The 11,934-nt window shown below is 42.4% G+C and overlaps 1 protein-coding gene across 1 annotated transcript in view; it reads left to right on the top strand.

Moving 5' to 3' along the window:
- The first annotated feature begins 4,961 nt into the window (after positions 1–4,961).
- ARHGAP20 (Rho GTPase activating protein 20) overlaps positions 4,962–11,934 on the top strand; it is a 50,559-nt gene continuing 43,586 nt past the window's right edge. The window contains exon 1 of the mRNA XM_010288865.1: positions 4,962–5,044. Within this exon, the coding sequence (XP_010287167.1) occupies positions 4,962–5,044 (83 nt within the window). The remainder of the gene's footprint in view (positions 5,045–11,934) is intronic.

Below are 11,934 nucleotides of genomic sequence, written 5' to 3' on the forward strand. Positions count from 1 at the left end.
CTACTTGTCCTGGAAAATTAACTGCTAAGTGCTGAGGATTGTTTTGATTTTTTGATTTCAGGTGTTTAGCTGAACTTTGGCTTACAGTTTTTTTGGTGATGATTTGCGTTCTGTGCTTTGGTTCGTGTCTAGCTAAACCAGAAATGAGTGCCACGCACAGGTTTTGTTGCTCAGACAACAAGACCAGAGTTTGCATGGGTGAAATCCCTCGTGGTTATTAACTTAGATACTTTTAAAGAGAAGGCTTTGTTAAAATCAAACTTCCTTTTATTAGAGAAATAAAGCAATGAGAGGGAGAGCTTAGCCACTCAAGTGCAATCCTCAGCTCGAGGTATTGGCACATCTGAGGGTTGTCCCTGTCCCCCTCCAGTTAAATGACCCAGGCAGATGTCCCAGCCTTGACCCACTTCTGGAGCGAGCCTATAAATGAGAAGCCTGAAATCCTTTCATGTCTGGGGAGGCTTTTAGTGGGGTGTCTGCACATTGCTGAGGAGTCATTTCTCCTGTGTTCACCTGTCAGTCAGGAACTGAATACATTTCAACTATTTTGTATATGAATCTCTTAAACAGACATCAGGTAACATCATTTTCTCATCCTAAGCTCAAACCACTCTCTGAGAAGACAATTGTTCCCTATGTTACTGAGCTCACAAATTTGTCTGTTCCCTGTCCTTTGCTCAGATAGCAAGGAGAGGATTGAGCTGATTAAGTCAATTTTCTTGGTCACCTTAGTTTTCTTTTACAGTCACTGGAGGAAAACAGCACTTCTAGGACAAGATGAACTGTGCGCTGAATGTGTCCTTTTCTCTCTGTTGACTAAAAAAGGAGCACAGGATGAATAGCTCAGCTGTGCGTTGGGTGAGAGGAATCCTCCTGCACGTGTCTGAGCATCGCGTCGGTCAGGCACCATGACCTGGCAGCGTGGGCAGCGTGCTCCTGGGGAATCACAGCACACAGTCCCCGCGTTAGCCCCCCGCCTGCTCGGACCTCCCGCACCTTTGCAGTAGCTGCAGCAGAGTATCCGCTTATTGCACAGATTCTAACTTCACAAGATACATGTAAAATGTTATAAACACTGTATACCTGTTACTTAAGTTATTTGTCATCACAAAAGAAATAGTAAGTACTATTCATTTTTTCATGCATTCTTTATTTAATTGACGCTTTGCCATTCTCTTTCTGAGTTTGATATAGTTAAGTGATATACACAAAGTACAAGAGAGCACTTCATCCTCAGTTCCAGTTTTTTTGAGGACATCATGCAGATGCTGCTGTATGTTACCTTTTTTCACAGAATGGGAATTAGTATCATAACTTGGCAATATATTAATTTACATAAATTCCATACAATACCATTATCCACTTCAACTGCGAGGCAAAATTAGTTGAATACTGGCGGCCAGGAATAGATTTTTCCTCCAGCTGATGACTTGTGAGATACTTGTGAAAGCTTTACTGTAATTCTGTGATCCACAGGGCATTCTGATTCCTGAGGAGAGACAGCATATTTTTACTGATGATTTGCAAGGTTACTGTCCTCAGCATGGTGGGCTGATCTGCTCATAAACCACCTACCATCGCAGTTTGCAAAACAGTGTTTCAGAGTGTAGGTCTGATGGTTATCTGGTGTAAATTCAGTCTTTTGAAATCTATAGCCCTATGTCAGTTTATACCAGACGAGAAACTGGCCAAATACTACCACCAGCCCAACAACTGAAAAAGCAAACTTTTTTGTTTCTGCTAAAAAAGCAGTCAAGAGAACCACCACCAGAAATGCGGAAAGTATGAAGTTAAACCTGAATTGGAGGGGACGGGGGCAGGAACTCAAGCTTTTGAATGTGAGGAAGGCAAAAATAGCTCTAGTTTGTCCCAACTGATACAAGATTATCATCTTTGCATCTGGCACACTGTAAACATTCATTATGGATACTGATTTCATGATATATTTCGCATGGGTGTGACTCAGCCAGCAAGCATGAGGATTTCTCTCTTTGTTGACCTTCCTAATATTTACATGAAAAAATGGGAGGTTATGATGTGGGATACATGTTGAGAAATGCTTCACTGTGCCCCACGCTTAGGTAATTGGTCATTGCATCTCCTTTTGCTCCCAAACATCTGCTGTCACTACAGCTGTCCAGGGTGTACCTCCTCTTCTCCGCATTGCCAGGGTGACATACTTGCACATGTAAATGCAGTGAAACTGAGGAGAGCAGGCATTTGGGTCCAACTTAGTAAAAAATTAGTTTGTCCCCTTCCTTCTCAAAGTAAATCAATTCAAGTTATCATGATGGTCACTTATTTTCTCTTCCTAAACTCTGTACATAGCAAAATAAAAACAAAAAAGCCCTTTTGCTCTGTAGTCAATGTCTCTGTGTAATGTTTTTATTTACATACAGCTGACCTGACTTACTTCTCTTTTGCTGTGAAAGTTGTCCTTTTCCAAATCTCATCAGTGATCTTTATGTGTTTTAAGGTTCTTTTTTCTTAAGCTTTGCTTAATAGCTGTATTAAGAGGTTGCCTGGAGAGGCTGTGGAATCTCGTCCTCAGAGATAGCACAGACCTGGACTGGAGGTGGCCCGGAGCAGCCAGCTCGAATGGGTGCCGCTCTCAGCAGGTCCAGAGAGGCTGGACCACAGACCTCATGGGATCCCCTCCAACCTGAATTTTTCTGTGACTCTGCCAGTTATTTGACGTCTTATTAAAGTTGCTGTAGTTCTAATCTTTACCTCGCTCTTCATATATTGTAAGTCAAGACTAGAATCTCACTGCCACAGGCACTATTCAGCACTGCTAACCCAAGCATGAAAAAAATTGCCATAATTGACAGAGATTTTTAAATGCCACAATTTTTTCAGTGACTTCCTTTTCAGACCTGAGAAGTCAAAGGAATTAAGATCTCTTTGAAAACATAACCAAACCTCCACTGCATTTACAGGAGCTCAGATGCTCTAGTTTTAACCAACCCCTGAAAGCCACCTGCCTAATAATGAGACTTGCAGTAAATTTCCAATTGGGAATTGATGCTTTATATAAACTCCTAAAATCTGATGGTTGTGTGAAATCTGTGGCTTGTCTTCTGTGGGATGTTAGACTGCATTGTTTTACACAGGTTTCTTTTTGCCTTCATATTTGTAGATACGCTACTTTTTAAACTGCTAACAGCTTTTCAGATTTGCTAGCAGTAAGACAAACTGATTTCATTCAGTAGAAAAATTTAACAACGTACTTCTTTTTTTCCCCCTCAAAACTAGCAAAAATGGGCGTCTATTTTGTTAGTAATTTATTAAGTTATTATCCAGTTACAGTCTGATTGAAGACAGCTAAATGTTCCCAGGCTTAACTTATCAGTCTTGAGAAGGTTATTTTTTGATGAAAGAAAGAGGGAGGAGGAGATAATTTTTAAAGGTGAATTGAAATTACGTGGTTGGATTTGTAACAATTGCTGCACGATAGCTGTAACTGAATACCTGACAAAACAAACAAGCATGCTCTATATAAATAAAGGGAGAACCAAAAAAATGACACAATAACAAAGGCACTGCAATGAGTAAAAGAAATGCACTTGTCAAAAGCCAGTAAAGCACGTAGTACTGTAGAGTTTAATTTCTGTGCACCTGCCCAAACAAGATGTGTGCCACATCCAGCACATACGTTGGCAGAAGAAGCAGTTGTTCCCTAACGTATTTGTTCCTGGTAGTCAGTGGTTATTTTTGGTATGAAGGAAGAAAGTGGTGCTTTGCCATTAGCTGAGAACAGAGACTTTATGGCTGTCGAAGGTTCACGTGTTTGTGAGCTCTCAGTGGTTACTTGGCTGGTCTAAGGGACCCCTCCAGCATTGGATACTGTCCTGTCGGGGTCTCAGGAGGAGTTCAACCCCAGTCCTTTTGTTCACCAGTTTATTCTGAAAAATATTTGAGCTAAATAAGGTAACAAGCACCCTTCTGGTGGAGGGTCAGTGAGAGGAGAGGTCATGCACCTTGGCAGCAGGCTGCACAACCGGTTCTAGAGAGCAGCTCTAAGCTTAGGGCCAGGAGTCCTTAGTCCTGCTACTGGCTGCAGGAGGGAGAGGATACAGTGGTGAATACATTTATGTTCAGAGAGAGATGTCTTTTTGTCTCCTGTGGGTGCTTTGGAAAATTTCTGCCTCTGGGGAAAACAGTGTTATTTATTTGTTCAGTATTTTTATTGTAGTATTCAACTTCACTCAGTGGGAAACCACATTCCCTTGATAGCTACTGACATTTTCGTGTCTTCCCTATCCGTTGTCCTTTTCTTTTTTTTTTTTTTTTCCTGCTGCATTCTCTGTCTTTTGAGTGTCTCATTTTTCCCATTCCCTGCCTGGTTCTGTGCTAAGAACTGCCGTGCCTCTCACTTTCCCATTTTGTCCCATACATAATCAGGAATTAAAAAAATGTCATTATTGACTACTGAGAGACAAGATATAATGCTCTAGCTAGATTAGTAGGGATGGAAAATGCCCTAATCTCTGAAGACTTGGGAAAAAAAGGTAGCCCAATATAGCAGGTACGGTTAGGTGGGTGGAATCCATACATTAATTTATGGTAAATTGTCAGATCTGACACAGAAATGTACCAAGCGTTTGAAATTTGAACTGCCATCTGGATATTTGATAAAGTACAATAGATTATTAAGGGACAAAGAGTAGTTGAGGGCAAGCACTAGATGTTTATTTCATGCGCGCAGCGTACCTCAGGTATCTGTGTATAGACACTAATTATCAGCTTTTCTTTATCACTGGCTTTCTGCTTGTGCTTCTGTTTTTCTCAATATGTGATAATTTTACAACCATTTTCCCCCTCCAGGGTTGCTGATGGCAATAACTCAGCCTTTTCCAGTGCCCTGAAATTGGAGTCTGGCTGCGACATGTCTGTATGCATGCAGTTATTGTTCTGAATCTCACCTATGATTTCATTTTGTTTCTCTTTCCAATCAGAAAATGAAGAGTTTGGCCCAAAGACGTCAGTCTGCACCATCTTTGATCTTTGTCAAAGCACTTAACAGATCTAGATCAGTCTCAAGGTGAGTCATTGAGTTTTGCTGGCTGTACTGTTCTGCAGTTTCTCAGCCCAAAACTTGAAATGTTTTTGAGGTATTGTCCACACCAGGTTGTCAACCACAATTCAGGGGGCTCAGTAGCTGCATGACTATAAAGCCTGCTGAAAGATGTGATAGACCCAGCCAAGATGCCGGCTGTTCTCCTAGAGGGAGTTTCCCCAGTGCTGCCACACTAAGCTGTTTATACACAATTGGGCAAGCAGAGCTGCTCCGCAATTTGCAACTGGGCATGCAACGTTTGGGCTGCTCAGTTCTAATTAATTTGGATAAGATTGCCTGCTGGGGAGATGGCATGGGTAGAAGAAGATGGATGTTTCCTGCTTTTTGCCTTGTACACTTACGCAGTGCCAGGCATAACTCAGGGGTCATTATTATAGGATTGTACAATTTAATTTGAGTTAAGTTTCTGCCATGGACTGCTGCATGGTACAGGCTCTCTGGGGTTCTGGAAGCACCTGCTGGTTTAGGACAATGCTGTGGGACAGGATCTGGTGGTCACAGCCTTCTCCCGTCCAGCATTAGCAGCTTGCGGGGCTGTGTATGTGGGTGTGTGCAGCTGTGAAGCATTCAGTATTTTTTGTCTTCCATCTTCTGCCAGCATCAGCCATTCCTCGTCCCTTCCTACCCCAGTGTAAATCTACCATAGAGATGGGAGTTTCTGTGGAGCTAGTCCACTGTCCAGCTCCAGCCTCTGACCTGCCATTTGAACAACTCTGTGTACATAACGTTTGTCTTCCTGCACTACAGTTCATTAGACTTTAAACTTACAAAACATAAGTGTTTATTGAGAAGTGAACCATCTGGTAGGCTGTTAATGCTTCCAGCTGTGTAGAGCTCTTTACGAAGAAACATTATTGAGGGAAATTAAAGTATGGCTTTGTAAGGAATATTTTTTCCTACTCTGTGGTGTGTTAAGTAATCAGTATGTGAGCTTTGGAAAGTTTTTTGTGTTTGATCTAGCTTAATACCTGGTTTCATATTTGTCATCATAGAGAATTCCACAGTATTTCAGAAACCTGTGAAAGCATTCTGTGAAAACATCAGAGTTTCAAAATAGGAAAGGAAAATGAGTTGAGACTACTTGCAGGTCTTTTTTCTGGCTATGACATAAAAGAGGAAGCTTAGAAATGAGGCGTTTGCACCTTTTTGTGTAGTCTAGTGGCCTGAGCATAGGACTGAGAGCCAGCAACACCTGTTCTGGTTCTGGCTGTAAAATTTTTTCTATGGCATCTCTCTGACTTCATTTCCAGGTCTTTAAGATAAGACAAATGGGTATTTTGTAACCCCTTCAGGAGAATACTGAAATTTTTTTGATTGTCTGTACTACCATATTTATTCTTCATTTACTATTATTTCTTCATTGTATTTGTAGCTATGTTCATAGTTGTGGTAGCACCTTTTGGGCACCAATGTCGCATTCATAACTGAGGTTCTGAAATGAGAGATGGACTAGTACTGTGGGGAGTAGCAATAACTGGAGGATACAGCAGACAAAAGGTAGTATCCCTCAGCCCTTGGACTTTAGGGTTTCCTGCAGTTTATACACCTATGTCCCCATAATGTCTTTGCTTCAAGCTGTCTTAGGACTTGCTCCTCGATATTAAGAAAATTAACTAATTCAAAGCTTATGTTTCAAGTTTCTGTCATTTGCCTGGTGGGGTTCAGACAGGAATATCTTTCTTCAATTCTGCATTCTTTTTTGTTTTATTGCCTGCTCCATAAGTATCAGAAATTGGACATAGCTGGAGAGCCACTGAGTGGGATAAAACTCAGCATGTACATTTTCACCTAAGGATTTTACACTGTTTCTTAAGTGTAAACATGTCTTGCTTGTATAGCCTGGATCAGAATTATTTCCAGATCTGGTGTGTGGAAGGATTTTTTTGTAAGGTCAGGTGACAGAAACTTTGCTGTGGAGAGGCCTGAAGAAGGGGAAATGTTGCCTTGTACTGCGGTAAGGGAAACGCTTTACCTGGCCGGTGAACCCTGATGCTTTCACAGCTGATGGATGCTGCCTCAGTCATGTCTGTCCTCTGCCTGTGGCATGCAACGATTTAGCTGCTCCGGTTGTTTTGAATTGAAGTCTGTGGCCTTAGTGAGAGGTATTGGGTGAAGTCTGAGGACCCCGGAGCCAGAGCAGGTGGTTTTTGTAGCTTCAAAGTCTATCAGTTAGAGGGTAACACTTTAGATGGTGCTTATTATTGTTCACAGGAGCAGTAATTCTCACCTGTGCCTGAGTTCCTCGTCTGGCTGTGCAAAACACATTCCTCTTCATCACCAAACTGATGGATGAGTTTGAACTTTCCACTTGGTTTGTTGTGTAAATGCTTAACTCTTGTGAAGTGCTTTCTCTTAAGGCGAGTTGAAGAGCAACAAAATGACTTCTCATGTTTTCTAATCTCTTCCAAATGTTTTATCTCAGACCTGTCTCAGCTCTTAGTTCCCCTTCTTGTAGACAGAGCCAGCCTGCAAAATCCATTATTCTCCTCTGGCAGTGGACCTTAATACTGGGACTCCATAACACTTACTTGCTAATGGTTGATTAATGACTTGTAGATGATAAAGCTATCTGAAGTTAGCAAACATCTGTGAGGGATTTATATGAATCCTCTCACCTCAGCAGCTGGCTCACTTCAATATTTGTTGAAATTAATGAACAAGTGCAAAGTTTAAAAGGGCAGGAAATACTTCAAAGCACAAGTCGGTTTGTATTTCTATACCACTTTTTATGTCAGGTGTCCTTGGTTTACATACAGGGCACTTGCATAAAATGTGGTGGCACCCATTTTGGACAGACTTACTTTGGGGCATTTTAAGGTTTATTAATGGTATTTATTCAAAGAAACCATTGTGACATCTGGAGATGGCTATTTAGCATTCAGAGGATTAAGGTTTTTTAATGGTAGTGGTGTTGTAGCTGTGATGGCACAAGGACGTAAGTTAGGTTAGATGATCTAACTGGAAAAAGTGGACGCTTGTTTGTGCCATTGTCCTCTTCTTTAGTCCTGAAAGAGAAACAAATCTGAAAGTCTTGTGAGCTTAAAAGCTTGTCTCTCTTTCCCCAGCTATATCACTTGGTTTAATGAAAGTTAAGCCTTCCTTACAAATCTCGCCTTCCCGTGTCATTCATATGAAAGGAGTTACAAGATATTTGGCCTACGGAAGAATTCTGGGGTGGCTGCATGGCATGGTGTTGTACAGATGTGCAACCACGCTGTAATTCCTGCCTCACTAGACTGTAACTGTAGGCAGCATAGTAAATAGTACCGACATTATAGCAGAATTTGGGCCCTTACTTCCAAGAGATGAAAAAATGCAGGCTATTTGTTGCCTCCCCTTTTTGTTTCTCTTCCTTTTTTCTATACTGTTCTTCTTTCCTCAGAAAATAGTGATGAATAGGCATGTAAGGACCGTTTCACATCGTAAGATGTCCTCTCGAGCAAAGTTATTCTAGAAGTACGTTGGAAAAGTCAGCTTTTGATATTTTTCTTGGCTGATACTCAGATGCAGGAAAAATAAGTCTGATTGTTAACTCCATTAATGTGTATGAAATCAGCAAAGGATTCGGGTTAGTTATATTTGGCCCTGGACCTGTTCCACAGTTGTAATTTTCCTCTTACTTTTTCTTGGTGTCCTTTAATGAAGACTGCACAACTTAATGATATACTTCAGTGCAACACAAATTATGGTCTTGAAACAGAAATGTCTGAGGCCTGAATTTAAGCATCAGGTCTTGTCACCGCAAAATAATTGATATAGAATAATAAAGACTTGTTTCAAGCCAAATTTTCAACCTTTGTTCAGCTGTCCCTCAAAACAATTTTCGCATGTGACAAAGCCCAAGCTACTGAGTTTCTGCTCTGCGTTGGCGGACTTCTGTTCACATCTCCGATACTTCACAGGGACAGCCAAATTCAGTGCTGCAGTTGCTGGCAGCTTCCCCTTTCCTAATGCATGCCTCACCAGATCTTTGAAAGTGATATTTCTTGCATGCTGAAACTTATTAATATAATTTCACAGTTTCTGGGTCTGTATGACCATTTATAGATATGTGTCTCTACACACTAAAGGTGTTAAAATATCAGTAATGAAACTACTCTTTATTACAGCGTGAAGCATGTTTATGATGTTATTTTGGTGTAAACTAGAAACAGGGGATATTTTAAAAAAATTAGGTACAATTTTTAAAAGGTTTTATAAACAAATCTTTAAAGAACCTGAAAAGGAAGTACCTTAAAATTCACCCCCACCCAATTTTATTGTGGGCTTTTATGATTTAAGAAGATAAAAGTAAAAATGGAGGATTTCACAAGTTTCCAAGGTGTTTTTCCCCTTCTGAACGTGGAAGCAGTGTTGTGCCATTCACAGAGAGGCTGCCCTTCCTTCTCCCAACGCACAGTAAGTGACTCTGGCATGTTATCTTCCAGGGGTCCCGTGCCAAATGCTAAATATCCCAGATAACGAAGATCATATGTGTAATCTAGTAATACATTCCACTTGGCGCTAGTCAAATACAGAGTGTTCCCGAAGTCCTGGACATTGTGTTTTCAGGGTTTTAGTCAGAAGATATGTGGATGATCCAACATGTGTGACTAGATGAAGACAAAAATAGAGACTTTTAATAAATGTAAATTGCCAGAGGGCCTTAACTGTCTCTTTTTCACAGGGAAGATGAGTATTTGGTGTTTCAGGCAAATCCGGTTGCGGGGAGGAAGGGAATAAAAGTTCATTGCGAGTAACTAACTTGTTAAGTAGGTATTTCGGTTGTAATCATTTTGCTCATTCTTCACTCGTTTCCATGGTAGCGAATAATTTCGCCTAGCAAAATAATCTCCGTGAGGCGTGTTTTGTTGGTGAGGCTCAGCACCTCGGTACGCTGTGGGGGCATTGAGAGGGCATGCCTGCCACCCCGTTGTGCCCCACAGCCATATTATCTACCAGCTGTCGCAGGACGAGGCCTTTATGGGCAGGTATGCCCCAAGCAGCCGCTGTCCCCTCTGCCATCATGGCGGAGGCGGGTGTTGCTCTCATGCACCCCCCGGCCACCATGGCAGCATTTGTTGGAGTGTGGAGCAGGGATGGCATCCACCTGGCTGAGGCCACCCCGCTGCCAGGGCACCTGTCCCCATCAGTCACCACAGCAAAACCTGCCAGGCAGATGAGTGGGACCCTTGGCCAGGGCCGCCACAGCCTGGCTGATCGATGGTGCCATTGCTGGTGGCACGTGGGGCATGGCCTAGGGCCACCCCACTGCAGGGCACAGCCCTGGGATGGTGTGAGACAGATGACTTCTCGTGGCTAAACCTGAGGGGCTTTGAGAGACAAAGGCCACCATATTGTGTGTGTGCCCATTTCTGTGTGCGCCTTACACATATGATCAGTGTGGGGTTTTGCCTCCGAAGCAGTTACACACCACCAGCCGTGGTGGTGTGGGGAGAGAGGGGCTCAGTGGGATGGGAGGTAGCATGGCCGGACACTGTCCCAACCTCCTTCCATTTCAAATGCAGGTGTCGCAGTGTGCGTGGGAGGGGGTTCCCTTGAAGGCTACAAAAGGGAGGTGAGGGGAGAGGATAGCGAGGTAGCAAGTCACTTGGAAACTGGCGCCGTGGGCTGTAGGGGAAGATTTGCAGTGTTTGAGGCAGAAGTGGCCATCAGGCAAGCCCTGCCTCGGGGTGCTCCGTAGTGTGGGCCTCACCTGCTGCCCTGTGGTTTATGAGTGGCCGACTCGGGCAGCGCGGGGCTAACGCTGGGCATGCACGTGCAGAACCGAAACAACATCTTTAAAGCCTCCCCCATGCCCTCGGCCACCCAAACGGCGTGGTCACAGGAGACGAGGGCTCTTAAACGCCTTCATTCACGCTTAGGAAGAGGCTGTGGAAGGGAGCCCTTGCAACGGCACTCTTTCTGAAGCTGCAGGGCTCGTGATTTTTTGGGGAAGCGCAGGGGCTGTCACTGTTGTCAGTGTGGTTCCCCCAGGTGCAAATCGAAGTGGCGGCACCCCGGGGGCAGCCCTGTGTCTTCCACTCATCCTACAGTCCTTTGTCTGAGAGACTCCAATACAGTCAAGAATACAGAAGAGCCGCTTTATGAAAGAAAGGAAGAAAAAGGGCAAAATCCCACAAAATAGTTTCCCAATGTGAGGGATGAAGTACAGACACTGCTCATTTTATCTTGACTTGTGATATTTGATAGGTTTTTCGATAAAGCTCCTGCTCTAGGAGTCATGTGGTTATAAAAATCACGGTTTCTAATCAAGTTTCTAATCATCAAGATGGAGGGAAAATCCTGTTCTTAAAGACTCCGTCAACAAAGCACATGAAAAGTTATTTTCTTCTGGGTTTAATTTTTAGATTTAATTCAGCCTCGAAACTTCTGATCAGGATTTTGTCTGAGATTTTCCATTTCATGAAAAGTTTTGATGTTTTAACATTTTATGCTTAATCTGAATGGGCAGAAATCTCTGTATGAGAACTCCCCCAGATTTCTCCCCTCAGCATGTCATGTTTCCCTATGTAAGGTAAGGATACATGAATTTGTAAAAAAATAGTGATTTAAAAAAAAAACACACCCACTATTTTGTACCAAATTGCTCTTCCTTTTTAATGGAATTGCATGTAATTAAAATAACTTGTGATGATGTTGTACCAGTTGTCATTTTTATAGTATTTCTAATTCATGCTTGATTTAAGCTAATTATGATGCTGGAGTATTGTTTCCTTAAGCCATGTGCTTGAACGCACAAGTTATTTTTATGTAGTAATAGCTAGGGATAAAATTTTATTAACTGTTAACAAGGAACAAAGTGAACTTTCTGAGGCCTCAGATGGCCTTTTAACTCAGAGATTGGCATTCCT

Source organism: Phaethon lepturus, unplaced genomic scaffold (genome assembly GCF_000687285.1).
Source record: "Phaethon lepturus isolate BGI_N335 unplaced genomic scaffold, ASM68728v1 scaffold52726, whole genome shotgun sequence".
NCBI lineage: Eukaryota > Metazoa > Chordata > Aves > Phaethontiformes > Phaethontidae > Phaethon > Phaethon lepturus.